General features: G+C 44.5%; 2 protein-coding genes across 9 annotated transcripts in view; one reads left to right on the forward strand and one right to left on the reverse strand.

The window, feature by feature from the left end:
• The window catches only part of FAM13B (family with sequence similarity 13 member B), a 44,550-nt gene extending 37,668 nt beyond the window's left edge, over positions 1-6,882 (forward strand). For 4 of the 5 annotated variants that reach the window (XM_041398039.1, XM_041398040.1, XM_041398042.1 and 1 more), the window contains 5 exons: positions 361-456; positions 2,660-2,743; positions 2,840-3,012; positions 3,431-3,532; positions 4,541-6,882. In XM_041398039.1, coding sequence (XP_041253973.1) covers positions 361-456; positions 2,660-2,743; positions 2,840-3,012; positions 3,431-3,532; positions 4,541-4,664 — 579 coding nt within the window. In that variant the 3' untranslated portion in view covers positions 4,665-6,882. The remainder of the gene's footprint in view (positions 1-360; positions 457-2,659; positions 2,744-2,839; positions 3,013-3,430; positions 3,533-4,540) is intronic. The other variant, XM_041398041.1, reaches the window with a different exon arrangement.
• Positions 6,883-15,224: 8,342 nt separating this feature from the next.
• On the reverse strand, positions 15,225-27,775 carry MYOT (myotilin). 4 transcript variants are annotated; one of them, XM_041397457.1, is made up of 10 exons: positions 27,608-27,775; positions 25,307-25,909; positions 23,494-23,644; positions 21,480-21,581; positions 19,444-19,493; positions 18,744-18,876; positions 17,461-17,668; positions 16,774-16,939; positions 16,187-16,320; positions 15,225-15,820 (listed from the first exon to the last, which is right to left on the reverse strand). In XM_041397457.1, the coding sequence occupies exons 2-10, from the start codon at positions 25,741-25,743 to the stop codon at positions 15,648-15,650; spliced, it is 1,554 nt and encodes a 517-aa protein (XP_041253391.1). In that variant the 5' UTR covers positions 25,744-25,909; positions 27,608-27,775; the 3' UTR covers positions 15,225-15,647. The 4 variants fall into 4 exon arrangements, with proteins under 4 accessions (XP_041253391.1, XP_041253390.1, XP_041253392.1 ...); XM_041397456.1 differs by lacking the exon at positions 27,608-27,775 and adding an exon at positions 27,451-27,558; XM_041397458.1 differs by lacking the exon at positions 25,307-25,909 and having other exon boundaries at positions 27,608-27,774.
• Between the last annotated feature and the right edge of the window lie 173 nt (positions 27,776-27,948).

Raw genomic sequence — 27,948 nt, forward strand, 5'->3', positions numbered from 1 at the left:
CTGTAGAGCCATCATCATTGCCAGGCACACATCTTTTCCCCCAGTTCTTGGTCCCTTTTTTGCCTCTTTTCCATGGATTTTAAAATACAGGGTTTGCCTGTGCAGAAGCTCCCCTAATTTTTAGGAAGTGTTTACATCTTTTCCCTGAAAAATACAGGGTATTAAAGTGAGAGAGAATGAAAAAGCACCCACTTATTCCCTTTTATGTGCATAAACCCCCTTTCATACACACAGCGTGAGGTAGTTTTATATTCCTAGTTGCAACGTTGGTAGCCTGGCAGGAGAAGCACACGGCTTTGTGTTTGCTTGTCTGTGATGGAGTGACCGGTATAATTAATTCTGTGGTTTCTCTGCCTCTAGGTTACTAGAGAAGAAAGACATATTGTGAAGCCACTTTATGACAGATACAGACTTGTAAAACAAATGTTAACTAGAGCAAGCATTACTCCTATTCTTGTGAGTAAAACAAATGCTATTTCTATTTATTTTCCCACTTTTGAACTGCAAGGCTGCCTTTAGAAGAGCTAGTAATACTGTTCTGTGAAACATCTTTCTTGTGGAAGAGATGAGATATTGTTGTCATTGTACTTGAGGCATTTGATTGATTTATGGCTGAGAACAGAGCAGTTCCAAGCTGTCTGTGACCTTGATGGCTATTGGGAATTAAATGGCTCTCTGTGGAAGTAAGTGAGCTGTGCTAACTTGCTGTAGCTGAGATGTTCCCAAGTGCTTGTGCTAGGTATGGATCCACAGCACATACTGTACTTTTAGTCCTCCCCAGAATAGTAACACCAGTTGCAGTGCAGGTTGCTGTCAGCAGAGGCTTGAGTGACAGGATTGCCATCAGAGCCATTTCATTCCTTCATGCTTCCCCAGAGACAGACATATTACCAGCACCTGCAGCATCTGTACAACATCCATGCTTTTTCATTGTGTTTTCACTTCATTTCCTTCTGAATTTTCTATCCTCACTCTGTGGTCTTCTAAGAGATGAGGAAGAAAAGTTTTCATACTGTGCAAGGAAATTGATGTAACCTTGTTTATAGTACCTGTAAAGCAGCTGGGGCATGACAGCCAGCTGGTTTTGTTCTGCGTGAGCCATAATCCAAGCCTTGCATACTGACCCAGACTTGCAAAATACCTGTTTGGCTGTTGGCTGCTGACCCTTTTGGAACGAAGGGACTGCACAGCTGACGTGAGATAATCTCTTTGCATACAGACAGTTCTTCCCAGACACAGGTAGCTGGGCTTACTCAGCAGGAACATAAATCTGCTGTTTACATTGTCACTGACAGTTCTGAGCTCTCCCCTCTAAGCTGGAGTACACTGAGATAAAGGGACCAGGTCAAGATTCTGCTTTTCTTGCACGTACATTGTTTTTCGTGGTTCCTTTTAAAGAAAAACATTATTTACATCACAGTCAAGTTTAAGGGCTTTTCTATGAGAATCTCTTTGTGAACTCCATAAACACAGGTTGCTCTTAGGCAACGATGTGTTTCTCTGTGAGTCACAGCTTTTTGGTAGTGCCCTTGACTGATTGAGCTCTATCCCATCTCTCCCCTCAGAATTCTGACTCTTCAGCTGAGATGGGTTTTACATTCTGGGTAGCCTTATGAGTGTACCATAGCCATTCTGGTTTTTTGGCTGTGAAATAAAGGGATGGGTGATAGCCCACCAGAAGGATTTTAAATTCAGGAGAGATGTCAGGAATATGATTCCTAATCTGTGCTGTTTGTAGGCAGATTAGATTCTCTTTCACAGGTCTTTGCTTTGGAAACTTATAAGAGATATGAGGAGCTCTCTCTTACTGCCAAGGATTGTTCAGTGATAGCTTCTAAGTAGTCTATATTCAGTGCCAGATATTTAAGAACGGATTTTTAGGCTTGTATGACAATTGATTCCATGAGATCTCTTACTGTATCCTGGTACACCAATGACATGTACTGAAACCTGTATGGAAATGTCCAGAGAAGCAGGAGACTATTTACCTTTCACTAACTAAAGTTTTTGACAGGTCATTGTCTGTGTGGCTTTTGTGTTTCACATTTTCCTGTCCAGAGACCATCTGCTGGAGTTGCTTCTGCTGTCTGGGGATAAGGCATGAGCAGGACATTATGGCAAGTGTGCAGCAGGCACCTGGGCAGCACAGAGGCACTTGCTTTAGGCTGGAGTTCACAGGATTTTGACTCTGAGGTGGCAACACGTAGCTCTGATTTCACACTTCCACCTGCAGGGCTTCAGAGTGGTCTGGAAAAGGAACCAGGCAGGATTCCCAATGGATATCTGGCAGGAGATAACCAACTCTGGCCTCTGTAACTGTGCTTTGGTTTGGGAAGAACAAAAATAAGTACAAAATTCAGAGGTGTCATTGCACTTTATGAATCTTCTACAAAACATGGAGAGGGCAAATGCTTTTTATTTTAAGTCTGAAAATTAATATTTTAAAGTAAATTATAAGCTACAGCAATTATTTCTGTGTCAAGGATACCTTGGGTACCTGAGCTTTTTGGGTTGTATGGTTATTTTATTTGTGCTCTGTATGTTCACTGTCTTTTATTCATCTCAGAGAGGAAATTTTGGGTGATTTCAATGTAATTTTGACTTCAAACAGTACTTGATGTATTACTGTACATTTTGAAACAAATTACATTTTTTTCAGGGATCACCATCAACCAAGAGGCGGGGGCAGATGTTACAGCCCATTATTGAAGGTGAAACTGCCCATTTTTTTGAAGAAATTAAGGTAGGTGAAGTGCATTTAAAAAAAATACTTCCCAGTACTTGTAATAGGGAACTGAAATACATCATATTTGATTTGAATTTCTGTTTTCACTTTCAGGAGGAAGAGGAGGAAAGTGATGGTTTGTGTACAGATCTGAATGAAATCTTAAAAACTGCTGCCCAAACACAGCCCGTTCTAAGCCCAGTTGAAAACTCTGAGTCCGATATTGAAGATGGTCAAGAGAAACTCACCCGGGACCTGAGGCTGTCCAGCACCCGAGCTGCTTCTATGTATGGACAATTGAGTGGATAATTTAATTATAGTAGTTGCAATTATTGTAGTTAGAGTCATGATACTAAACCTATGATGTTGGGTGAAAAGGAGTGACATGTTCAGCACTTCTCAGGAAATGTTTGGATTGAATGAGTGTTCTTTGCTCTGACATGTCTGACTAAGATCTTTTTGTACTCAGTGAATTATTTAGTATCTTCTAAACCTTCTTCAGCCTTACTTGAGCTGTGTAGACAGCAGAAAATTTATACCCCTTTATTAACTGCTAGTTTGTTCTCAATATTTCACTTTCAAACTGACAGCATGTTCCTCATGAGCCAGACAAATAAATTATTAGTGGAGCTAGCTCAGTTGTTTTGGAGGAATTTAAATTCTATTGTACGGCCAACATATTTTTCTTTCACTTTAAACTTTTAGGCCTGAATTATTGGAGCAACTGTGGAAAGCCAGAGCTGAGAAAAAGAAGCTACGTAAGACATTACGAGAATTTGAAGAGGAGTTTTATCAGCAGAATGGAAGGTTTGTTTAGCACCAAAGCAGATGCTGGGCTGCAGCCTCATTATGTACCCAAGTGCATTTTCTAACTTTGAATGTTGTCAGCTGGAATCTGTTCTGTTTTGATCTGCTGTGGATAATCTCCTGAGGGAGAAAACTTGATGTATTTTTAACAGTTACATTTTTTAAAAATAGCGTTTAAAACAACCTACTAGACAGTATGATTTTTTTATTTTAAAAACCCCATATTATCCCTGTTCTTTAACATAGGGCAGGGAAATTTGCCCATTTGCCCCTTGTTCCAGTATTTGCTTGGTAAAGCAAATATCTGGCAGTGGATATTTGCTTTGCCAGTAAAGGTTTTTATAATTTTTATTCTCCATATGGTTTAGTTCTTTTATGTTTCTTATTTGAATTTGTTTTGTCATGAATTGTTGTGCTCCTAAGAGGTCACTTTCTTGACTGGCAAATGCTGTCACTTGTCTGTGCCTTCTCCTGAGCTACAAACTCTGGAGCACTGGTCACACAAATTCCAGTAACGTGGCTTCATCGTGCACTTCTGAATTTGGAACAAAACTCCTTTTGACTTCAATGGCAAATAATTACATTAATCATATTAATAGATTATTTTTTATAGTCCAGTAAGAATAATGCTCTGCTGCCAATTTGTGGGTCAATCTACTTACAGTAAAAAACGTAGATTGACTTAAATGTGTATTTTTCTGTAGTGTGTACACAGAATCTGAAATGAATCTCTTCATATCCTGTTTGTAAAATTCCCAGGAGAGCTTAGGGCAATGATTGTTACCCACTGCTGGAGCAGTTGTGCTGAATAAATTCTGCTGGATTTTTAATTCAGGTTTTTAGGTGATGGCAGTTTTAACTACAATAAACTATGTCATGCCTGTTGTTGGTGAACAAGCTGCCAGTATTATTTTCATCTGCCCTAAAATAATCCTGTAGATGCTTCTGTGTTTGGCTTGCTGCAGGATAGAGGATGTAGTTGAAATTTTGATGTTTTTCTTTTTACAGGAATGTACAGAAAGAAGATCGGGTCCCCATGCTGGATGAGTACAGGGAGTACAAGAAAATCAAAGCCAAACTGAGGCTGTTAGAAGTCCTTATCAGCAAACAAGATTCTTCAAAATCAATTTAAATTATGTTCCTCCAACCTGTTGAATAACATGCTGTTTCCATATCTACCCCTGTACTTATTGGGTGCTTGTGTTCATGTGTCATGCACTGTTGAAAGAATCCAGTTTGTGCACTTTACTGTGGTGCCACTAGGACATATTTGAAGGGTAAGTAGGTCCTGTCTAGAGAGCAAGTAAGGTTTCTGAGTTTGAGACTGCTCTATCCAACTTTAGCAAACACAGTTTCCATCGAAGTTTTGTATTCCAGATGCATCCATCCTGTTCCAAAACAACCATAGCTTTTTTTTGTCTTTAGCATTCAAGAACTTTGAGACTTTTGTTATTACTAACCTTTTGCATTGTTGAAGAAATTATTAATATTGTAATGCTACACCGAACTATTCCTCTTGCCTAAAAAATCAGCAAATTAAGGGTACAGCTCTTAATTCTTGGAACACTTAAACAGACTGTAATTCCTTTCAAAGGACTTCTGTGGAACAACTTTGGTTTTTTTGTATTCTAAATTCCACCTGTACACAGTAATAATTAACGTCTATGGATTTTGCTCATTAGCGGTCACGTTTCCTCCTTGATAAAGGTGACAGTGGACAAACCAGAAAGTGACCTTTTCTTAGTGGCTTTTAAACCTTGGAAAACTGAAAAGTTCAATCACATGCTGCCTACAGGACTCATGTCATTGTTGTTCATTTGATCCCTTTTTCGGTTGTTGTTTATCAGCCAGTGGTGACGTAGTGTTTGGGCTGAATTGGATACGGCATCTCCGCTTTCGGAAGATTTGAGGAGCACAGTGAACACTGTGGTGTTTGGGAAATCTGGTGGTGCTCAAACTTGTGTGGCTCCACAGAAAGGAGCTGGCTTAGGACAGTTAAAATCCCACTGTACCTGAAATGAGTATGGTGTCAAGGGCTAAAATCAGTGTAGTTAACACGCACCACAGGGAGAACCGTCGGTTTGGAGTGGGAAGATTACTGCTGTTTATCACGGTTTTGTTTTACAGTTGGAGAATAAAAATACATTATCTAATCCTTACGATGTAAGCAAAACAGTTTATGGGCCTTGCATGATTTAGCTTCAGAGTTGAATCTAAATAATGTTTTGAGTATCACATCTGCTGTGCTGAATGATGATTTAGGGACTAGCTTTGCTCTGCAGCAGCCATCCGCAGCTGTTTCTGATCTGGCAAAATCAAAATGTTAATTTCAGCTGGTGCTTTCTCAGTTGTTTTTTTTTTTTTAATTTCAGTGTATCAGTTTGATTGTGGCCATGTTTTGCATGCACCTACTCTCACTGCATGTTTTTATGACTGGCTAGTGTCAACATAGCAATGATTCACTCTGCTTTATGAAAGACCAAAAATGAACTTTCTCACGATGTAAGAAATGGCTCGCACATAACCTCAGAGACTTGCTGTTCTGTCATGAAGCATATGAAATAGGTTACAAATAGGATTTTTAGTGCTCAGATTTCATTTGTGTACTGTAGAATACTTCTTGGTTTGTTTTACTCTGCTTGTAGGCATGTAGTTTTGGAATTCAGAAAAAAAAAGCACTAAAACTATTGAGCACTGGCGGTATGCCTTTTTTTCTTTTTTTTTTTTTTTTTAACTGCAAAGTGATCTGGGACCTTAGAGAATTATGAGGTTAAAGTAGTCTTTGAGACCATTTACCAGTTTTATTCAGTTCCATTGTGCAATGTACACTTCAGTTCCTTTTCTATCAGTCTGCAGACACGGGTGTATCCAAACATTGAAACTAATGTGTACTGTATAGTGTTGTACATGAATGTTTGTGTTTTATATACCACATGCAAAATGTCAATATGCACTATTTAAATGTTTTAAATAATATATTCCTCCTTTATAATGCTTAAATCTATATGATTCCAATATTTTTATAAGTGAGTGAGTGATCAGACTGGTTCCAATTCAGAATTAACAGCTGCTTTGTGTTTGTTATGCAGTGTTTGGCTGTTTATTCAGTATAGTAGATAAGCATGGCAACAGTTATGCTGAGTGTGTTTTGTGCCATCCTTGTTGAGCAATAAATAAATGGTAGAACTAGGCATTTTGTGATATAACAGTTTTACTTTGGTAAAAGCAAAAACTATATATCTATATGGATATATAGATATGGAATATATATAACTTAACCAGATATAATTGCATTGCTATGTCTGGTGCTCATTGTATAGACTTTTATAATAAAAGTACCTTAACCTTTATTGTCTTGTATCTTTGTTTCTCATCATGCTTTCTCCTCCACTGCCATCTCTTGAAAAGGAGTGCTGAGTCCTTTGCTGCTCCTGTTTGTTGCTCCAGGGTGTTGTGAGGAGGGTCTGGATTCCACGATGTGCCCTGGTGGTGGCTCGAGTGGAACTGCATCCCCTGGAGCCGTGTTCTGCCCGTGCAGGAGAGGGGTCCCAGCGCTCCTGGGCTGACAGCTTGGATCCTGGTGCCGGCTGGGCTTCAGCTCCTGCTGGGAGTGACCCGGGAGCACACTGGGAGATGGCTCCTTCCTGCCCCAGCAGCAGCAGGGTGGGAGCCGGGAGCCACCCTGGGACGGTTCATTCCCTGCTCTCAGCTGAGCACATCAGTTGTGTCTGTGCATCCATGAGGATCCCTCATCCCTGGAATCAGTACTGCAGCAGTTACTGCTGCTTGTGGCCAGGAAGCACTGCTCTTGCACGCTGCTGTGCACACCAGAGGATGCTTTTCCTCTCAACCAGACAGCCTTTCATAGTATGTTGTGAGTTCATAGAAGGTGGTCAGGGTCTTTCTAGCTGACTCCTCTGTTGTATTTTGTGAAAATCCACCTCTCTTCAGCAGGGGCTGAAGAACTCCTGAAGGTGAAGACTCTGCACTGCAGGTAATGGGAACAAGAAACCAGCAAGTTGAGGGAGAGGAGATGGAAGGCAGCCTTGGGCATGTTCTTTGGGTTGGGGCAGAATAACCTTCCCCCTGATCACATGGCCTTTCTCTGAAAACAGGGGAAGGAAATTCTTAGGACATTGGCCTGAAGACTGAACAAGGTTCCCACTGATCTGTTTTACAATCCCCCTTTTTTTCCTTAAATCATTATTTATTCAATGAAGCTTGATGTCATCAGGATGCTAATAAGGAAAAAAAAATTCCCTCAAAGATGGTTTAGTGGGAACTGCTACAAATCGATGTGCATTGAACTAAGATACTAATGAGGAAAATAACTGTGTTGAATACTGTTAGTTAAAATGGAGGACAAGCATGTTTTTGCGGGTGCAAAAAGCTCAGTTATATTAGGAAAATCTATTACTGGAGAACCAGTTCTGAGACAATGCAAGTCTAGAGTTTTCCAAGCTTTCCCTCTTCAAACAGATTTGCCTGAGCCCTTGTATCACTGCAGGGCACAGAGCTTACAGGGAAAAGCCAGGCAGGGTGTGGAGAGGGTGTCCTGTGCCCCAGGGGAGGTGGGGTGAGGTCGAGGGGTGTTTGAAAGCTCTTTTGGGAAGTTCTGGGAGAGGAAATGCGTCCAAAGGTTTTGAGGCTCTGTAGGAGAGGGCTGCCAGGAGGAGGAAAGGTTGGAGATGTCAAAGATGCCACACACCTGCTTTTCTGCTGTCAGGCTATTGAGTAATCCAGATAAACAAATCACCAGTGACCTATGTGTTCTGGGACAAGTGTCCTGGGCTACTGCCTGGCAACAGGATTCCTTTGGAGGAGAAGGGAATAGGGGTTTAGTTAGAAAGTGGATGGCTTGGCTTGGCCAGGAGACCAAAGTACAGAATCGGTGCCCCCGGCAGGGCTGCTGTGTGCCCTGTGTCCCCTCACTGCTGTCGGGCTGGAAATCCCCCGGGAGCCTTCGAGTGCCTCTGCTCCCTTCTCCCTGCTCCTCCACACTGGGATTAGGCACGGGGAGAGCGGAGCCCACGTAGCAGCGTGGCAATGCAGGACATCGGCTTTAAAACACAACAACTTGTAGGATTTGTCTAGGATTCAGGGCTCTGTATCGTGCAGGAACAGAGCTGTGCAGCAGCAGAATTTGCCTGGGCAGGGACTGGGGTGCCGGCCCCGGCTTTTCCCGTGGCGCCGTCCGGATGGCGCCTGGACACGTTTTCCCTCTCCTGCAGCTGAGTCCTAGCTATAAACGGACAGCACTGGCTGCCCGGGGGATGCACAGCCTTTGGCCTGCACGTAACTTTTTCCTAGGGCTACGGGAATAAAGGGAATGAGGAATAAAATTTTTATTCCCGGAATTCCGGCCGGCGCAAGGATGAGGCGAAGCGCCCTCTGGTGCCGGCAGCTGTGAGCTCCTGAGCCAAGGAAGGAGATTTGGGGATTTTCATGAAAACTTAAATTGATCCTTTTTTCTCTGACGGTAACACAGCTGCAGTAGGAATTGCTGAGCGATTAGCATTAACCTCGGCAGCTGATGCTGAACGGAGCAAGGGTCGGGGCAAGGGAGGCGGATGTGAGCCAGCAGGTCCGGGATGCTGCCAGGGCCCGGGATCTGCCCCTGGTCGCACGGAGTCTCAGAGCTGCCCGAAACAAGGCACGGGAGTTGATGGCATTCAGGCATCTGTAGCTCCAGCAGGCAACTGTGACTCCTTTTGTATTCTTCAATTTCCAAAATGCAGCCAGCAGTTTCTAAGATTACAGGAAAGAATAAAGCTTACGTTTTCCTCAGCACTGTCTCCATCTTCTCAGAACAGCACCTGGAAGGTTCACAGAAAAGACCCAGAAGCAGTGGTTATTTATACATTTATTGACAGTCCTGCTCCTCTTGTCCAGAAATAGGAAAAACAGAGGGGGGTAGTTGGTTTTAATGAAACTGTGACCAGTCTGTTACCAGCCGAGCTCAGACATTTTGCTGTGCCCTCTTTCCTGAAGCTTTACTAAATCCTTCCCTCCCAGAGGGCAACTGTTGTCAGCCAGTATAAAAGTACTTAAAGTATCTTAAAATCACTGACTTTGTGCAGTTCTTCAGCCTCTCGGGTTGTCGCTCAGTGAGGTTTCAGTAAGGGCTGCTGCCTGGGGATGGGAACATCTGCAGGAGCAGACTGCCACACCCTGCTGGAGTGCTGCTCGGAGATGTTGCTCTGAGCTGTGACTGGGTCTCTTCCTTCCATTCCTGTAGCTTTGATAACTCCAAATTCAACACCAGAGGGATTAAAAAAAAAAGAAAAAGAAAAAGGTCTCAAACAAAGCCAGCATGTTTGACTGGGTCACTAGTAACAATATCATTCCTGTAGGAAGAGATTCATGCAGCTTTGTGGGGAAAAATGTTCCACATCTGGCTGAAAGTAGACTTTCCTTCTGGCCCTTCCAAAAAGACAAGAAATAGAAATACACTTTTTTTTTTTTTTTTCAGATTAGAGAGAGATGGCAGGGATTGTTGTGCAGTAATGTTTACAGCCTGGGGGCTTATCCCTTTCTTCTTGCAGAAGTGATTTTAAAATAAAAATATGTTGTACAGACACAGACTTACCCCAGTGATGGAACTGGAACAAAGGTTGCTGGAAACCTTTTAGTAAAGCAAGGGGAAGTTGCAGTAATATTTCTTCTTGCTGTAGGTGCAGCCTGTGACCCAATAGTTTGCTGTGAAACTTGTTTGTTTTCCATACATCTGTTTCTGGTTAAGGTTTGGGGAAATGTCCAGCTCACAACTTTATACAATCACTAAAACTCGCTGATCTCATCCTGCTGCCAATTCTGCTGCTGCAGTGTATGGCCTGGCCTGAATAAGCTTTCCTTTGACTTTATGGGCATAATCGGTGATTTTTCTTTATTTATAGATTTAGCTTCTGCTATTCCTATGAGGTTGAAAATAGTATCCTGTGGAGAAATAGCTTCTGTAAGTCACAGTGGGGGCAACTGTGACTCCTTTTGTATTCTTCAATTTCCAAAATGCAGCCAGCAGTTTCTAAGATTACTGGAAAGAATAAAGCCTACCTTTTCCTCAGCACTGTCTCCATTGGTTTGGCCCCAGAGCACCTGGTTAGGAACAAAGGTAGTGCTTAATTTTGGAGAAGTATGCACTCTCTGTCCAGAGGTCAGCATATGTATTTGCAAATAAAAATGCAATTAAATTAGGTGTGAAGGCAGTCCTGAATAAAGGTCAGAACATTTTGCCTCCTTCTGCAGTTAAGGAGTCACTTTTTTCATAGCTTTTGGCTACAAAGCTATGATTGCCTTCCTCTCTTACAGCCAGGCTGTCTGTACAGGTGATACCTGGCTAACACTGGGTCTAGGAAAAGGCTGAGTTTAGGGAGGATCTTTGCCTGTGGTGATTTCCCAGCTGCTCCAATGGAGACAGCTGCCCACGTGCAAATTTTTTTTTTAGATGAGCTTGGAATTTGTGTGGCCCATGTTCATGAGGGGGAGGTAGTTTTAAACCCCTCTGGAATCTTCTAAACAGAATTCTCCCTTTGAGCTGCACCTTTGCAACTCACCCATGAAAAGGTAAAAGTGAATATTTGTGCTGTGCTGGGGAGAACAGTGATTCCTGAGTACAGAGAAAGGGAATCTGAGCCAATGCTTTTATCCAGGGAAGGAAGATGTTGACAGCATGTTTACAACATGTTGTAAAGAACTTACCAGGATGCAAGGAAACAGCAATCTGGAGGCATGGGCATCAGCCAGCAGCTCTTCCTTTAGCAGGGAGCCTCCTCCAGGACAGGAGGTGCTGGAGGCAAGGGCAAGGATGGATCCTGAATGAAAACAGGAGCCAGGGAAGCTGCAGCCCAGCTCCCTGCCCGCTCTTCAGGCTCTCATTCTGCACAGGAAAGACTGGATTGGCTTCAAAACATGGCTAGATTTGAAGAAGCTGAGCTTTTTGGATGTTTTGTCATAAGCTGTATATATGAGACTTTTCTGGCCAAAGCTCTTGTGTTTGTGCTGTGGCAGCTCTGGCCTTGTGCTGTGTCACACGCCACACACATCCCAGTTCTGCTGTGCCAGCTCTAGCTGCTCCAGCACTTCCCTGCTCTGCCAGGATTCAGGCTAAAACAAACAGGGTGGATAAAGAGTAGGGAGGGCACAGAGCCACAGCAAGGCCAGAAAGGGGCCCTGGAGCCTGGTGTGTGCAGCCTCTTCAGGGCAGGACGGGTTAGACTGGGTCTGAGCAGGCTCTGGGGCTCTTCTGCCTCTTTAGCCAGGGCTGGCCAAGGCTGGCAAGCACAGAGGTGAAAGTCAAGGGGTAACTCACCCCCAAATGCAGCCACTGCTAGGCACTTCTGAAGCATTTCTTTCTCAGTTTTACTGTCTTTGTAGCTCCCTAGATTAGGGGTGCAATGACAAAGAGGCAACACAAGGCTTGTCAGGGCCACAGGAGTTCATCCCGACGCGTGACTGATCCGATGGGCTTCAGGAGAGGTGTGGGGAGCTGAGAGCAGCCTTGGTGCCAGGGAAAAACTGGGGGCTGGTGATACATACAATCCTTTTGAATCATCTCAGGCCTTAATTGTCTAATATTGCTAATAACAGGGACTAATAATACAGTCTTTGGCTGAAAAAATCTTTTCCAACAGCAGCAGCAACCAGTGTGCAGACCAGACACCAACAATTGCCAAAAAATGGGAAGGATGGATCTGGGTCTGCTCCCTGATCTGATTTCTGCATTTTTAATGAATTACTGTCATGCCTGCTGCTACCTGAGGAGCCCAGCCTTTCCCTGTGCTTTTATGGAAGCATCATGCCTCAGTAAATTGGATTTCACGCATGGTAAAGGTAAGAGCTCACCTGATTATCCAGAAGAGGTTCACATTACCATTGCATCTTGAGAAATACATATACATTTATGTTTATGAAATACAAACACAAGTATGATTAATGCAACTCTGGTTCCTCTAGGGATCCAGCTGTTCTGCCTGAGAAACATCAACTTCTCCTCACTCTCCTGCTTTGATTTAGGTGAAGATATGTCCTCCACTGCTGTACCAGCCCATAGATCCCAGTGCCATGGGGATAATGAGGGGGCTGAGGTGTATTTCCATCTCTCTGAAATGGGAAAATAAAGCAGCTCAGCTTATGGAACCTGAACTGATGTAAGCCTGAATTTTTATGTTGTAATCCTTATTAGTCCTTGTGTTCTTCTGCATGCAAAACTAAGCACTTAAAACAGACCTTGAAATAACACTTTTCTTTATGTGAAATACTCAGGATATAGACAGCCTTAGCATATTCCCAGTGCCTTTATTTAGTTGCTCAGTACCTTCACAAAACAACAATTCCTTATTAATCTGGATTTCACCCAACATGGGCCAGGCAGTTTATTACTTTAAAGCCTTATTTCATTAGCTTAAATGCAATAACTCTGGTTTACATAGTTTATTGTTACTTAGGCATGTTCACGTGGTCTCTCATTGTGTTAAATCAGTGCTAAATGAAGTGTGTGAAGCAGAGCATTTCCAGAGTATTTTTGCCTGATTCCAATTTATAAATATGTGATTTAAATTCAGGCCTCCTTTAATTGATTCCTCCAGAGATGATAGAGGAGATAGGAGCACCAACATGTGCTTCTGCTCAGCTGGGCTTGCTCTTTCCAGTTCTTCCTGTCTCTCTGCTATGGATTTCCCATGCCAAATACCCGTCTTTAGTGTTGGCACAAAAACAAATCCATGGTTTATCTCAATGTAAACAAGAGAAAAGCTCAGCTAATTGCACTCATGGCCGTTACTGATGCAGAATTGTGGCACTTTCAAAACATTTCTGTGCTCACACAGGATTACTTGCTCAGATTGATTCCTTAGACTGAAGTCAGACCTGTCTTCAGCTCAGTAGTGACATTTGGTGTAAGTATGCTAAAAAGTGTGGAATTACAGGGAGATGGATCCAGTGTTGTTGTCTCCTTTCAGCTCGTGGGCCTGGGCTACTCCCAACAGCAAATTCTTGTAGTAAGCATGGCTGTTGTTTGGGAGGGTTAATGTTGTGTTGTGACAGCATTTGTCCCAGCAGAGTCCATCCAACAGGGATCCCTTTTATATGATATATTTAAAAATATGATATGAATATAAAATATGAAAATACTTTTTATTGAAGACTTTTTCCTTGTGTTGAGTATATGATGCAGCAATCAGCTGTCCTATTGTTTTCCTAGGCTGGTTATTCAGAAGTGCCTGCATTGTTTGTACTCAGGATTTCTCCAAATGCATTTGAAGGAGTTGGTTGCCTTTCCTGAGCTGAAAACACAACATTTAACACATGGTTTTGGGGAACCACGAGGTGAGGTTGCTCTGAACTACACTGGTAGCTTCTTCACTTGTTTCTCTACGTGAAAACATATTTACAAGGAAAGCCTTGCCCTCCAGAAATCAGCTCCCAGAGCTGCTCCTGTCATCCTCCAGGCAGAGCTGGGACATGGCTTTGCTCACGTCTGTGCTCAGCACCCTGAACGTCACCAGATAGAAGGGGCAAGGAGGGGATGCTCACAGGCTGAATTTAGAGGGTGACAGCAGCTTCTGACCTTGCTCTGCCATTTCCACTTGTCACTCAGTCGTGCTGCTGGGAATTGAGAGCCATTTCCACTGCAGGGACGCTTTTGGGTGGATGATGTGTGGGGTAAGGAGTGAGTAGTGAATGAGGTACAGCTTACACCGTGGTTGCTGGTAAGGAGAGTGAGTCTCTCAGTTATTCCATGACTTGTGTGTAAAGATACCTGCCAGAGAAATGATGCAGACTTTCCACCCTTCCAGTGGAGCCCGTGGGCAAACTGCGTGCTGGCTTTCATCTGATCAGCTCCATCTCCAAATGTGCAACAGGGGAGTTATCTCAGTGTATTTCATCACTTGGGCAGCCCAGAGGAGATGTGTGGTGGTAGAGCTGCAGGATTTTTGGGGAATTTAATAGTCAGTGTTATACAGATCAGATTTGGGGGAGTTATTTCATGGTACAGCAGTGCAGGGTGGAACTGAGGCCTCATTTTTTCTGTTCTGGAAGATGCTTGAGAGGTTTGCTCGCTGTGCACCTTGATGAGGAGGACAGGCTAGATCAACCCCCACAAATTTTCTTGTAGTAAGTGCAGTTGAAAGGTCCCCAGTTTTGGTTTTATTCCATGGTATTTAATACTGTTTTTGAACAAGGTGTCTGTGACCAGCAGCACACAAACCACCTGGGTGACTCAAATCAACAGCTTGTTGAGAGTCAACAGCGGGATAAGTTGCAACCACTCCTTGATTAAAGGAGGGAAAACATGATAGCCCCAGTGATTCATATTATAGAGGGCAGCTTTTGGGTCAAGTGTGCAAGGAGAAAGGATAAGTTGCAACCACTCCTTGATTAGGAGTGAAAGGAGGGAAAACATGATAGCCCCACTGATTCATATTATAGAGGGCAGCTTTTGGGTCAAGTGTGCAAGGAGAAGAAATACTGATGTTGCCTCACTGGCACGATGTAGTGTTAATAGGGTGTCGGCATTTAGTTTATGCTAAATATTTGATAAATGTCAGATGACAAATGACAGTGGGAACAGACAGGGGAGGGGACAAGTGGAAAGCTTAGGAGGGTAAGAACCCATCTTTCCCAGGCTGCAGCTGATGCCAGACATTCAAGAGCTGCTTTTAACAGATCAAGCAAGGAAGAGTCACAGCTCATGTTGGTTATTTAAAATTTTATTTGCCTCTAATTTATTCTCATAAAAACACTCTACTCTATTTGGTTTTAGTATTCAGACAGTACAGACTTCTGATATTATCACGAGTGATATTAGAGAAGCAGTACAAATCAAGCTACCTTAGCATGTAACCAAGCACAGGTGGAACTAAGCCCACCCACATTTGTAAAAACTAATTAACCTGCTTTCTTAGGCTTTCTAGTTAAAATGCAATACTCAGTAATGGTTACAGTCACCAAACTATATAAATAAAATCTAACATGGTAAAATGGGAACAGCTGAATGTGCAAGAGTCAAAGTAAAAATATGTCAGTAGGTATTTTGCTAGTTAGAGCAATCACCAATTAACTGCATCTATGTTGTAACTGTCTTTGATGGGTGTGAGGTTTTCCTCTTCACTTCCAGTTAAAGTTCATCACTTTCATACAGTCCAGACTGCTCAGCCAAACGCTGAAACTCCCCTTCTGGTGAGAAAGCTTGTTTCACATCCAGTCCTCTTCCATTAAGTGCCAAATACTTGCTAAAAGTTGGTCGAACCCGTAACTGCTTTGGGGCTGGAAGTGGCTTATTTGTATGTGCTGGAAGAGAGAGAAAAAGCCTCTTTCAGTGCCTTCCCAGAGTGTAGTAAGACCCATGGCAGAGCAACCCCATTGCTTTTTATCTGCAACATAAACCAGCAAGCCCCTGGGAAGAATTTAGCAGACAAACCCATATCTCAGACACCAGAGATTTATATTCACCCTCTTGCTTGGTGTCAGGGAAATTGTAGTCTTTAAAAGTGCAAAAGGACACTCCACAGTGTCCTCTACTAAAGAGAAGATCTTTTCCCAGGATAGTTACTTTTTGTCTAGTAAATAAATCCTCCCAGCAGTCTGAACTTCATGAGATTAATCTTGAGGGCCAGTTCTGAATATAAGATGCACTTTCTGTGGCCTGGAACTTACTTGCAACCTCTAGCCTGGCGTGGCATGTGGCCACCCCTGCCCCGTTGACAGCAGACACGGTGTACCAGCCAGCATCCTTCTTGGTGGCATTGTGGATCAGGAGACAAATCCTTCCAGTATTGTCATGGAGCAAGCTGAAAAATCAAGGAGTTAATGCCTAAGTGCTTTGAGGGGGAAGGAGAGAAAGCAGAGTCAGTTTACATGCTGAGGAGCTGAGAAAGCCCCAGATCAATCCTTGCAGGGCACTGCATGCTGTTCAGAGGTGAACACTGCGCCTGTGTCAGAGCCACCAGCGATTCACAGCCTGGCACCATGCAGGTGGCACCGGTGTGCAGCCCCACACTGCACATCTCAGTCCTAGAGCTGTGCTTCTCCCAGGGCCCTCTACTGCTGCAGGAGCACCTGGGCACAGCTCTCTCCCTCTGTGCCTCAAAACAAGGCTCAGCACATGGCCTGTGCCCCTGTGGCACACACGAGGGGCAGATCCAGCTCTCCAGCCTTACAGAGAGCAGCCCATTTACATTGGATTGAGCAAATACTGGTTGCTGTTTGCTAACACAACAATGGCCAGCTCATCAGTGGGATACCTTATTCGGTCTGTATTATATTGTACCATTTCGTTGTTTCTTTTCCAGTAAATCCGAGGGGTTGGGATGGCAGAGATCTGGCATTCGAGTCTGGCTGTGTCTCCTTCAAAAACCTTTTTGCTTTGTGGTTTGAAAATGAAAGTTGGAGGCATGTGATGTTCTTTAGCTGAATTAAAGAGGAGAGATAAGGAGGAGTTACTGGAAGTGTGGAAGGCTCTTGTCATGCCTTTTTTTAAAGATTTCAGGTTGCTAAATTCAGGAGGACACGTGTTCCTCACTGCATCTCCTTAGCCTGCAGGCAGTTCCCATGAGCTAAAGGGTGTGGTAAACCCAGTCCACTTTAGAAGGAGAGTCAATTAACATATGTTATCAATCCTGGAAAATTAATAACATAAATTAAATTAAATTCTAGACATCTCACTATACCTAAATTATATTCTGGACATCTCACTATGTTACTACATCTAAATATCCTGACAGAAGTGGCTTGGAGAAATATGGCATCCTAGATGGAGTTATTAAAATAGTCTTGGAACAGGTAAGTTGATTTTTATTGTTTGAGCCTGGATATGTGGAGTGCTACCTCTGCTTCTTATTAGTTTAATGTCTCAAGCACAGAGAGAAAAGCAGTAGATTTCTGAGACTTTCCCAGTGTGTCCAGAGAATTATCAGTGCTCTCAGTCTTACCAATTACTTCCACTTTTACTGTGAAAGATGCTTCTCCTGCACGGTTGACAGCCACACATTCGTATGTCCCTGCATCAGCTGATTTGACTGCTTCAAAAATAAATGAGTGGAACCCCTTTTCTGACACTATCATTTTATGGAACTGATCCTGGTGAACCATCCTTCCATTCTGGTACCACATCACATCTGGGGTCGGGAGCCCACTGACCTGTGAGGGAGAGGAGAGCAGTGAAGAGTTAAAGATAATAAAATCCCTCCAACCCTGCAGGGAGTTTGATGCTGATGGGTGATCAAACCATGTTTCTACTGCAAAGCTGAATGGTGTTGTCTAGTTCTGAATAGTAATGAGATGTTGCACAGAAAGGCTCATGGAGGGCTCTGGAAAGATGAGCTTTAGCTACAAGACAGTGGATGCTGTTCCTGCAACCCCCTGTTGTTCCCTTCTTGTAGGTGGCTTTGATCAGGCCCAAGATGCTGATTTTGGGTTCAGCCCTTTGTTCCCACAGCTGTCACTGCAGCAGTGCTGACACCCATAACTGGTAATGGCTGGAAATAAGCTGTCCTGCAGGCACGCTCCAGCTTCTCCACGGCATTCAGAAGTTTGGGCAACCTGGAGGAAGACAGCTAAAGGCCATGTGTAAGTCTGGCCAGAGTTTACTGAAGCAAAGAGGTTGGCAGCCATTAGGAAAACCCAAGCCTGTGGGGGACAACAGGGTCCTTTCTTACCCCAGGGTTGGTACAGCTGCCATGAACTTTTAGGCCATTCCTGAGTTTTGTTTCTATTTAGGGCATTTCCTTGCCTTGTTTTCTGCTCCAGCAAGGGTACAGTTACCTCGGGGAAGACTCACTCAAGGGAGGTGAGTCCTGCACAGACCTCGCTGGACGTGTGTCCACTGAAGCAGTGGAGCCCCTGTGCAAAGCACAAAGTTCCCTGCCAAAAAGCCTTTATTCAGCAGGGCATTAATATTCATTCTTCTCAAGGAGGTCTAGAGACATTCTGTAGTGGTCTATATTTACTGGTACTTAGCTTTAATCATAATCTTATGTAGCTAATTCCACTTACATTTTCCAAGAGAAAATGCTGACGTATTTAGAACCAAGAACGTCTCCTTTTTCCTGGTTTCCATAGCCTGGGGAGACCCTGAACCATCTGCCTTTAGTGCTCTGGTTTGTTAAAATGCAAAGGCACTGCAGAGACCTTTCTCCATGCCCCACACCCCAAGAGGGAATGGAATGGGAGGGAGAGGTTGGCAGTGGGATTGGGAGGGAGAGGTTGGCATTACTTTGAAGTCGAGCCTGCAGAACCGCCCCTCCTCAATCACTACATCTTCAGGCACTTGTGTAAAACGTGGCTGAAAAAACTTCTCCTGGATTGAGTCATGTCCGCGATCGTCGCCTCTAGAGGATGGTCTGCTCCTGAAAATGGGACAGGAGCAGTTAACTGTGTAAAAGCCACTGTAGCACAAGTGATATCAAAGCTCTGATTGCAGCTGGAGCCCCTCAACACCTTTAGGAATCTAACACTTCTGGTTGGTTTTTCAGCTGAAAGTCATAGCTTTTGATCAGTCAAGTTGTTCAATGCAACACACAAGAATAACCTTCATTATGGCCTAATGTCCAAAAGAATTGACAAAAGAAACTTGGCTGCTTAGTTTTCATAATTTATATTCATTTCAATATTTCTATTTATTTGACTAGAAATTAATCTTCTAGAATACAAAGAATATTTTTCCAGGGTGCATGGGAGTTGCATTTCCCAACTCCCAAGGAAGTTAAACTTTCTAATGCTATGTTTAGAATTCACTGGATTAAGATCATAGGCATCATCACCCATCCACAAATGGTAGCATTTTAGTCAAAAGGGAGTGAATTTGGTAATTACTACTTTAGCAAAAGTGATAATTAATGACATTAAACCAACATTGTCTAGAAATGTTTGAAATAAGATCTTGAAGAATAACACAGCACAAGTTTTTGCTTTACCTGACATGTGTTGTAGGAACCTGCAGCCTGATGTTTTCTGCATTCTGATGCTTGGGAAGAGAAAGAGGAGAGGTGAGTTCACTTAGAAAGATTTATCTGTAGACTGACTGAGAAGCCATTTTAAGTTCATATCCTGACTGCTGCTTGAAAACAAAATGAATGTACTTCAGAAGTCCTTGGGACAGGAGGCAGAGGAACTTGCACGAGGACCTGACACGCTCTGTGTTCACCGTGGGCTTTGCCATGGCAGAACTTCTCACCGCTGCCCAGGTGATGGGTGCAGCAGCTTTGTCTGGCACACAAAGTTTTCTGCCAGCCCATAACCTTTGTCAGAGAGGAGCAGCGCTCCTGGCAATATCTAAACTGGGAGCTGAGTACAGAGTGTCCTTCCCACAGCAGGAATAGCAGTGGAATGGCTGGCAGGAGCCTCGTATTGTGCCCACTTAAATATGGTACCAGCAGCGATGGATGCATGCTGAGCTGGAAAATACTTTTCTTTCTAGATCACAGCACCAGCTAAGCTCGCTGACAACTCTGAAACCACGTGGCTAAATCTGCTAAAGTACCCAGGATTGATTCCTGTTAGGAGCCAGGATGTTTGGAAAAGGTGACAGAGTTTGGTGCCAGCGGCTCCTTTTAGCCATGGAGTCAGAGAGAGCAAACGCTGCATGGAAATTTCTGGAGTGTTTGCCTTGAGCCATCCCAGTGTTTGGTTCTGTGCTCTGCAGCCAGTCCTGTGGAACATTTAAGCCTGGGTTTAAACTTCAAGCAAGGATGCAGTTTTAAGTTCAGGGGGAATATACCATGAATGAGGGTTGAGTTCCATGTGGAGTCCAAAGGCAATTGCCTCTATCTGCTCATTTACACAGGTTCTGTACAGTTATTAACTTGTCCTGTGAAATTACACCATAGTGGTGAAGTTGCTGGTGATTCTAATGATCTGTTACATGGACTGAGTTAAGATCCTGAGGAATCAGGAGGCTGAATGAATCAGTGACTGCAATATGTAAAAATCAGACTGAACAATGGAAGTAAGATGTCCCAAACATAAGCCAATCTCTGCTTCCAAAGTTATTTTTTTAAAGCAGCATTTCACATGTGCTGAAAAGTTGTCAGTCATCCTGTTTTGACTGAATATTTCCTTGTTCTCTGCAAAAGATGAGGCTTCCCTTGCTCTCTGACATTCATGGTTTCTCCTTCTTTCCTGATCTTGCCAGGTGATTGTTGGGGAGAAATAGCTCAAACTGTGTATTCCTCCTTTGCTGTGATCTTAAGTGTCTGTTCCATGCAGGAGTTTTGCTGAGGGCTCTTTGGCTGTGTGTGCCTGCTCCTGGCTCTCTGCTGCTTGCAGCAGGAGGGGTGTTTTCTTTCCTGCACAGGTACCCAGTGCCATACCATGGACATTTCCACTAACTTTGAGTATAGAAGTGCCAAAGAGAGCTTCTAACTCACCTGAATAACTAACAAATGATGCAATTCTCCAACTAAAACTCTTTGGAAAAAGCCAGTAGTGATAGATTCTTGTCTATCAGCATGTGGGCTGCTGAAATAACTGCTTTGCCTTCTCTTAATGGCTTCAGCCCCCTGCAAGGGCTAAAACCCAACCAATCCCAGCCCAAGGCCATGACCTCTTGAAGCCAATGTCACTTATTCCCAACAGTGACAGGTGTAAATCTTGTTGTCCTGGCCAAGGCTGCACCCAGGCTGTTGGGAGTGGGTACCTGGCTCCCTCAGGGGCTGCTCCCTGCCTGTCACAGGCACGGGGTGCTGTGCTGTGCTGTGCAGCAGCTGCTGGGATTCCTCCCTGGAAAGGTCACTCCTACAGATCAGGCACAGCAAGGGAATGGTGCTTGAATTTTCCCCCTCTGCCACCAGCCTGTGAAAACACCAAACTCCTGCCATGGAGAGCTCTCCTTTGAGAGCCACCCCTCACCTGCACTGGCACCAAGTAAACCCCATCTCTGCCCCACCCAGGTACAAGCAGGCCACAGCACAACCACAGGAAATCCTTGCTCTAGGGGCAGGAGCCCAGTTACCTGTGCATTCTGCATGCTGTCTTCACCCTGTGTGTCCAGCACAGAGGCAGCATTCACTGGTCCCAGCAGCCTGCGAGCCATCCTCTCTTCATAAGTCAGTCGCTGAAGGCAGAGTGGAGAGGAATTCTAGTCAGAAGTCCATTTACTATTTCAGATCAGCTTGTTAAGAGCACATTAATACGCCACAAATTCAGGATATTGTCAATGAGCAGGAGCTGACCAGAAGCCCCACGTCTGGCCCAGAGGGTTTGCAGTCTGTGATGCCAACTGAAGTCAGCCTCAATATATACAGCACTGAAATGCATAAAAGATTAAACTGCCTGTTCATCAAAGCCTCCCTAATGCCATCTGTGTCCTTCCACTCCTCCTCTTTCTCTGCTGGGATTATTTATGGGTAGCTGATGGCATCATCCACAGAAGCCAGAGTAAGTCCCAGGGTACCTTTCTCTTAGGGCTGGGAAAACTTCCCAAATCATTCAGCCGTGGAGCTGGAGGCATGATGGATGCTCCCAAAAAAGCAAGAGCCACACCAGAGGCAGGCACAGCCAGAGGGGAGCACCACTGCCCCTGAAGCACTGGGGAGGTTTGTGCCAGCACATCTGAAGGGTGAAATGCTGTGAGCTGGCTGGGGAGGAGGCAAGGACACGTTTATGGCACAGCCAGTTCCTGCAATCTGGATGAGGCACACAGGGACAAAAACGAGCAGAGTTAAATTCAAGCTCTGTCAGTTGGGTTACTTTAGAAATATGTTAGCACCAGAACACCTGACGCTTTGCTGCCCACAAAGTTTCACTCGGGTTTGGATTTTGTGACACGAGGGCGAGCTCTGACTGAATTTCTCTCTGTACAGATATACATGTGTCTGCTGGGTGGGGAAAGGTTTGGGAGCCTTGTGGGACTTTTCTTTAGAAGAGAGCACAAGACCTTTAGCAAAACCTGTGAGAGCTGAATATCCCTGAGGTCCTTACGTGTGTATCAAGTGTGGCTGAGATTGGCCAGCTGGCTCAGACGCTGTTGGAGGACAAGGGAGGAGGACACGGTGGTGATTGCATAAGACTTATTTTTAGCCTGGCTTCCTATGGGAAGAAAAGCTGCCTTGCTATGACAAGCTTTCTTACAGCACATAGGACTCTCCTGTTTAGGGGCATATTCAGTCAGATTTCACCGATTTGTTTGCCCATTCAGTATTTAAAATTACAGTATATGACACAAACCTGTTCTCACTGATGATCATGAAATACTCCTTATATTTCAGGGGAAAGAAGATGGAAACTTTAAACACTGGGCTTTTACCAGTCTGCCTACAGCCAGCAGAAAGGTTCCCACATTAGAAACCTGCCTGCTCTAGCTTGCTGTAGTGGGCTTCCCTACTAGTAGCAAAATTTTCCCCCAGATTTTGATTTCTTGGTAAGGGGGATTCTATTATGACCATCTGCAGAATAAATAAATAAGTACTAAGGCTAAGAGGCCTTCTTGTAGGAAACAGGCTTTATGATAAAAGCTCATATTAAAAAAAAAAACTCATAAAAAAAAAGCTCATATAAAAGCTTCATTGATTGTTGTTCATATAAAATAAAAAATTTACCCCATTTGGTAGTGGTTCATAGAATGAAATTTCAAATATTCCAATTTTTCCTCAGGTTCTAATGGTTTTGTGATGTTCATTAACTCCAGTGCTGAAAACCAGGTTGTAGTCATGTCTAGGGAACGGAGGCATTCTCCTTGGATTTTTAATTTTCTGTCGATGTGATGTTCAACAGGATCCCCAGAAGAGAGTTCAAATTTGTGCCACAGCTCTAAACATGTTCCTTTTTCTTTCACATTGAAAGAATATTCTGGTCATAAATGGCTTCTCCTCATGTGGGATCTGTTGAGGTTCTGGGTAAAGGTCCTTGGGCAGTGCTGCTCCTGCATTTCCTCCTTCCTTAGCTCAGTTTGGAGGCTCCAGCCCCTGGGGTAGCAGCAGCAGTCTCTGCAGCCTGCCTGCACCCCTGGGAGCTCCCTGGTCCCTTACCTGGTTGCCGTTCTGGAGGAGGCTGTCTTTGCATCGGAGTTTCTTTTCCAAGTCCTGAATGAGGGCCTCCTTTGTTCCTCGAATTTCTTGGTCTGATGTCTTCTGCATAGAGTTGATGCTGGCTTGTTTGTTGTACATGGGCTGCGAGTAACTACTCATACAGGAAGAGAAAACAGTTATTCCTGCAGGCCTGCTGGATTATCTGCTACAGCTTCACAGAATGCACATGAAAATGTGAGCCTGCCTCCTAAGAACTGCAGATCAGATGAACCCACAAAGCATCTGGGAGGAGAACAGGCCAAGCTGCCCAACTGAGCATCAAAACCTTAAGGGAAAGAAGGACCATGGTGCAACCAAATCACTGTCCTCCCACAACACAGCATCCCTACATCCTGCAGTGGCCCCTGCCAGCCTGACCCCATCCGTAGCCACGGGATGCAGTCAGCTCCCGGAGCTTGGTACCACTTCTGATTCTGAAAGATGCCAGGAAAAGAGGAGCAGCCATCAGAATGGGTTGCAAAGGTCTGCTGGAGGTCACAGCACTCTGCTGATAGGCTCTAACCTGGTTTGTGACCCGCAGTGGGGTCTCCTGTGCTGCACTTGTGTTCAGAGATTATTTCTATTCCAAATCCTCTTCCTCCTGTGGCTTGGGAATTTTTTCTGCTGACTAGACTAGAGTAGAATGGTTATAATTCCAGAATACTCCCAGCACTGCTTGGATTTAATAACTTAATGTGAGTTATAAAACTTGAGTGATTTGCCCCACAGATGAGTACACCTCATGTCCCTGTTTGCCCATTACCAGCGGGACTGGGAAAACAATTCCTCAACTCAGCACGTGCTGCATCTATGAGCAGCTGATATGAAAAGCATAGTGAGGCACCCAAACCCTTTGCTATGGAAACAAACAACCCCACACTACAAACACAACCCCAGCAGTGTCCCAAGCCCCCCACACTCCTGCAGGACTTCAGGAAATGCTCCCCAGTTAACCCACCCCATCTTACCTTTCCCCTTCCCTCAGTGCTGTGATTCAGAAAACAGACAGAAATATTCTGATTTCCTGAATGCAAACTGACACTTAAACCTGGATTTATATCCAAGTCAGCAGGACCCCCTGCCCCTATCAACTTTCCAATATCTCACTTTGTGCATATTCTACCCTGACTTTCCCCAGGACCTCCAGCTGATATTGGCAGGAATACAAGTTGGTGAGAAGGCAAGGCCCAGCTCCCTTTGAGATCTCACTGACCTTGGAAAATATTTGGATTGCAGCCCAAAGGCAAAATGATATAATACATATTTAGGAAAGAATTTATTCTTTGGTCTAAAGGAGTGAAATTTTCAAGGGGCTGCCTTTCTTTTACATGTAAGATTAATAAAAGGGGTATTGTAGGTGAGTTTAGCTTCACATTATGTTGTGAAAATATTGCTGAGACTCACTAGGATTCTAAGTTGTGTTGGGAATACTACTGCCTCCTCCCTGTCTCCCTGTTCATAAAACATGTCTTGGAAAGAAATTAATTTGATATAGGTGCCTGTCTTCTCTTCTAAATAGCCTTAAGAAATGTCTGTCAAATGAACCTAAACAATTCAAACCAGCTCCAGAACACTCACCCAGCAGCCTGTGGCATGCCCACAGTGCAAGGGCAAGCACTCAGCCTCCTCACCCGACCCCTGCAGGGCTCTGCTTGCACACCAGCAGCCGGGGGGCTGTGCACGGGCACAGCTGTACCAGGGCCTTGCTTTCGGGTGGTCAGTGCTGGGACAGGCCAGGGGAAGCAGGGCAGGTTAGGAGGCTGTGTGTACTTACTGAGGTCCCACGGGAGAAGGAGCTGGGCTGTTATAGTCGGGCTGCGAGGGGAGCACGGAGCACAGGAAGGCTGCGGGGGATTGGTTAGGCATGGGTAGAAGCCTCTGCCCAGATGATGAGCTAGCAGGAGACTGTGCAGATGCAGGTGTGATGGGATAGGTGGATTCCTTAGGGGCACTACAGGAAGGCGAGGAGAGCGTGATTGAAGAGCTCAGCGATGACGAGGAGGAGAATTTCTGCCCGCTGGGGTTACGAGGCTGGATGAGGATGGAGGACTGTTTGATTTCTCTGCTTGACTCTGTAGAGGCTGCAGGTCCTGGAGGCTGCTGTTGCCCTTGACACACGTTCTTAGACTGGATAAAGTGTTTTGGGCGTTCGTAGTTAAACATGGTTGGTTGGCACATAGAGGAAACGGATGGGAGATTAGGGACACTCATAGGAGAGGTTTCACGGCTGTCCTGGGTTTTTGTTGGTGATAACTGGCTTTGGATAGGTGGCTGGTAAAAACTAGGTGACAGGCCACAAAAGGTTTCCTGGCTGGGCTCCTGGATAGAATGGAACCCTTGCCTTGCAGAATAGAGGCTTTCTTGGAGTGGATTTTCCCTTAAGGAAGACAATACAGATAAAATAAATTGTACATCACAAGCTGAATCACCAAAATACTGTGTTCTGAGCAGTCATTAGCAATTCAAACACTATGAAGTTAAAGTTCAACTAAATTAGAGCTTGAATTTAAAATTATTTAGGATTTGTTAGAACTGCCCCACAACTGTATGAGCATTTTGGGTCACAGTAACAAGCCACACAGTCTGTCTGGCTCAGGTGCAATGATCACCGGGCTTGTTTTATATGCCAGAGCCCAGTAAATTCTAAAGGAAATAGCAATTTGTTAACCACCTGCCTAAATGTACAGATAAACACAGATACTACTGCTAAGCCAGGTAATTTCCCATGTATCATCTTAACTAAAGATCCCTGGATCCTGCTGTTTTGTGGCCTATCAAAATGCTAAATGTACTATTCCCCAGAACCAGCTACCTGTGCCAAGAAACTCCTTGTACCATAGGGAAGCACAAAAGTTTCACTTTCAAGTCTAAAATGAACTTTTGAAACCAAATCTCCTGATTTCTTCTCTAATAGGTTTTGAATTCATAGCTTGTAATATCCAACCGAGATTTGGGATTAGAATGCCAAGGATTGTGTGTCTCTGTTTGAGGTGATTTCCCGAGATTTGCTGTTAAGGCTGCTAATTGCCAGAATGACATGAGCTGCAAGATAAGGTAGGGCAAGCTGAGCTGCTCAGAGTCCTGATTTTTTTTTTTTGGTAGGTGTTTAATATCTAAAAACCTCAGCTTTCCATCAACTCAAAACCTGGGGGAATTTCATTTAGCAGGCTTTTTAAAATGGACAAATTACTTCCGTAATTTGTTCAAAAAGTAGTCTCCCAAAATAAACATAAAGCCACTAGTAAAAAGCAGAAGAAGAAGAATATAAATCCCTACAGTTACATGTGCTGGAAAAAATTGTAATCTTGCCCCACTGAGATCAGCTGTTTGACTGCTATATATACCCAGTATATTGTATTGCTCTCACTGGAGAGCCCAGAGAAGGGCTCCACGAGGTCATAAATTCCCATGGGGGGAGAGAAGTGGAGAAGTTGCTCTGATATTAAGGACTCAAGGCTTCCATTTCCTAAAGATAATCGTCAATATTAGTTGTGAATTAGCTGTAAGTAAACAGAGGCCTTATAGTAAAAATTCCCTAACTTTTCCATACTCTTGGAATCTGAAGCTGGCTCAAACTTTTGGAGCATGTCCACACTATGTCCTCATTCACCAGTGCAGAAAACTCCCTCAGTCTTGTCTTTATCCTGTTTTTATATCACTACCTGTGCACGGATTTGTACATTCACTGTACCACAGGCTGTGGACAGCAACCAGCGTTTACTCTGCTTTCTAGAGCACTGCACTTAACCAAGCTCTGGTTCACAGCGTCACTTCTCACAGCAAGGGATAAGCCATGTTTTCCTCAAATCATTCCGCCTTGATTTGGGAGGGAAAAAAATAAATCCGAAGAGACATTTGACTTTGCAAGATGAAAACAGTACTTAATAACAGGGACAGCTTGCCTGCTGAAGAACAAACCCGTGATTTTGGCTCCGTTGCTGCCCACGTTCCCTTTGACGCTCCCGCACCCTCCAGGTACGGCTCCACCTCAGCATTCCCAGCAGTCCCTCACGCCGCCTCCCTAACCAGCCTCCGAGTGAAAAGTGACGTGCAAAAACCCCAGCAAGCGCCTTACCTACAGCCTAGGAGCTGTCACCTGGGCCGCGGCCGGTATTTTGGGAAGGACGGTCATTCACTGTCATAGCCGCCCTCTGCGCGGCGGTGCGAGCCCGGGGCTTTAACGTGCTGCCAGCGGTGACACGGCGGGACCGGCCTGTCCCCGGCCCCGCCGCTGTCACAATAAGAGTCTCTACACAGCCGGACGCTGTGCAAGGGCCGGGGCCGGGACTTGGGCAGGTGCCCGCGGGCAGCGCATCCCGGCCGGCAGCGCATCCCGGCCGGCAGCGCTGGCACCGCCCGAAGCCCCGAGGCACCGCTGCTGCTGTGGCTGCTGATTCGGACCGGCTCTGTCCCGGC

This window comes from Onychostruthus taczanowskii, unplaced genomic scaffold (genome assembly GCF_017590055.1).
Source record: "Onychostruthus taczanowskii isolate IOZ18803 unplaced genomic scaffold, ASM1759005v1 scaffold14, whole genome shotgun sequence".
Lineage (NCBI taxonomy): Eukaryota > Metazoa > Chordata > Aves > Passeriformes > Passeridae > Onychostruthus > Onychostruthus taczanowskii.

Excerpts from the sequence above, each read along its gene's own strand:
- MYOT (XM_041397456.1), bottom strand. The coding sequence starts at position 27,527 with ATGCTGAGGTGGAGCCGTACCTGGAGGGTGCGGGAGCGTCAAAGGGAA. Across the intron at positions 21,582-23,493 it reads TCCTCCAGAACGGCAACCAG|CGACTGACTTATGAAGAGAG; the intron begins GTAAGGGACCAG and ends CTCTGCCTTCAG. Across the intron at positions 16,940-17,460 it reads AGTAAAAGTGGAAGTAATTG|CTAAAGAACATCACATGCCT; the intron begins GTAAGACTGAGA and ends TCTTTAATTCAG.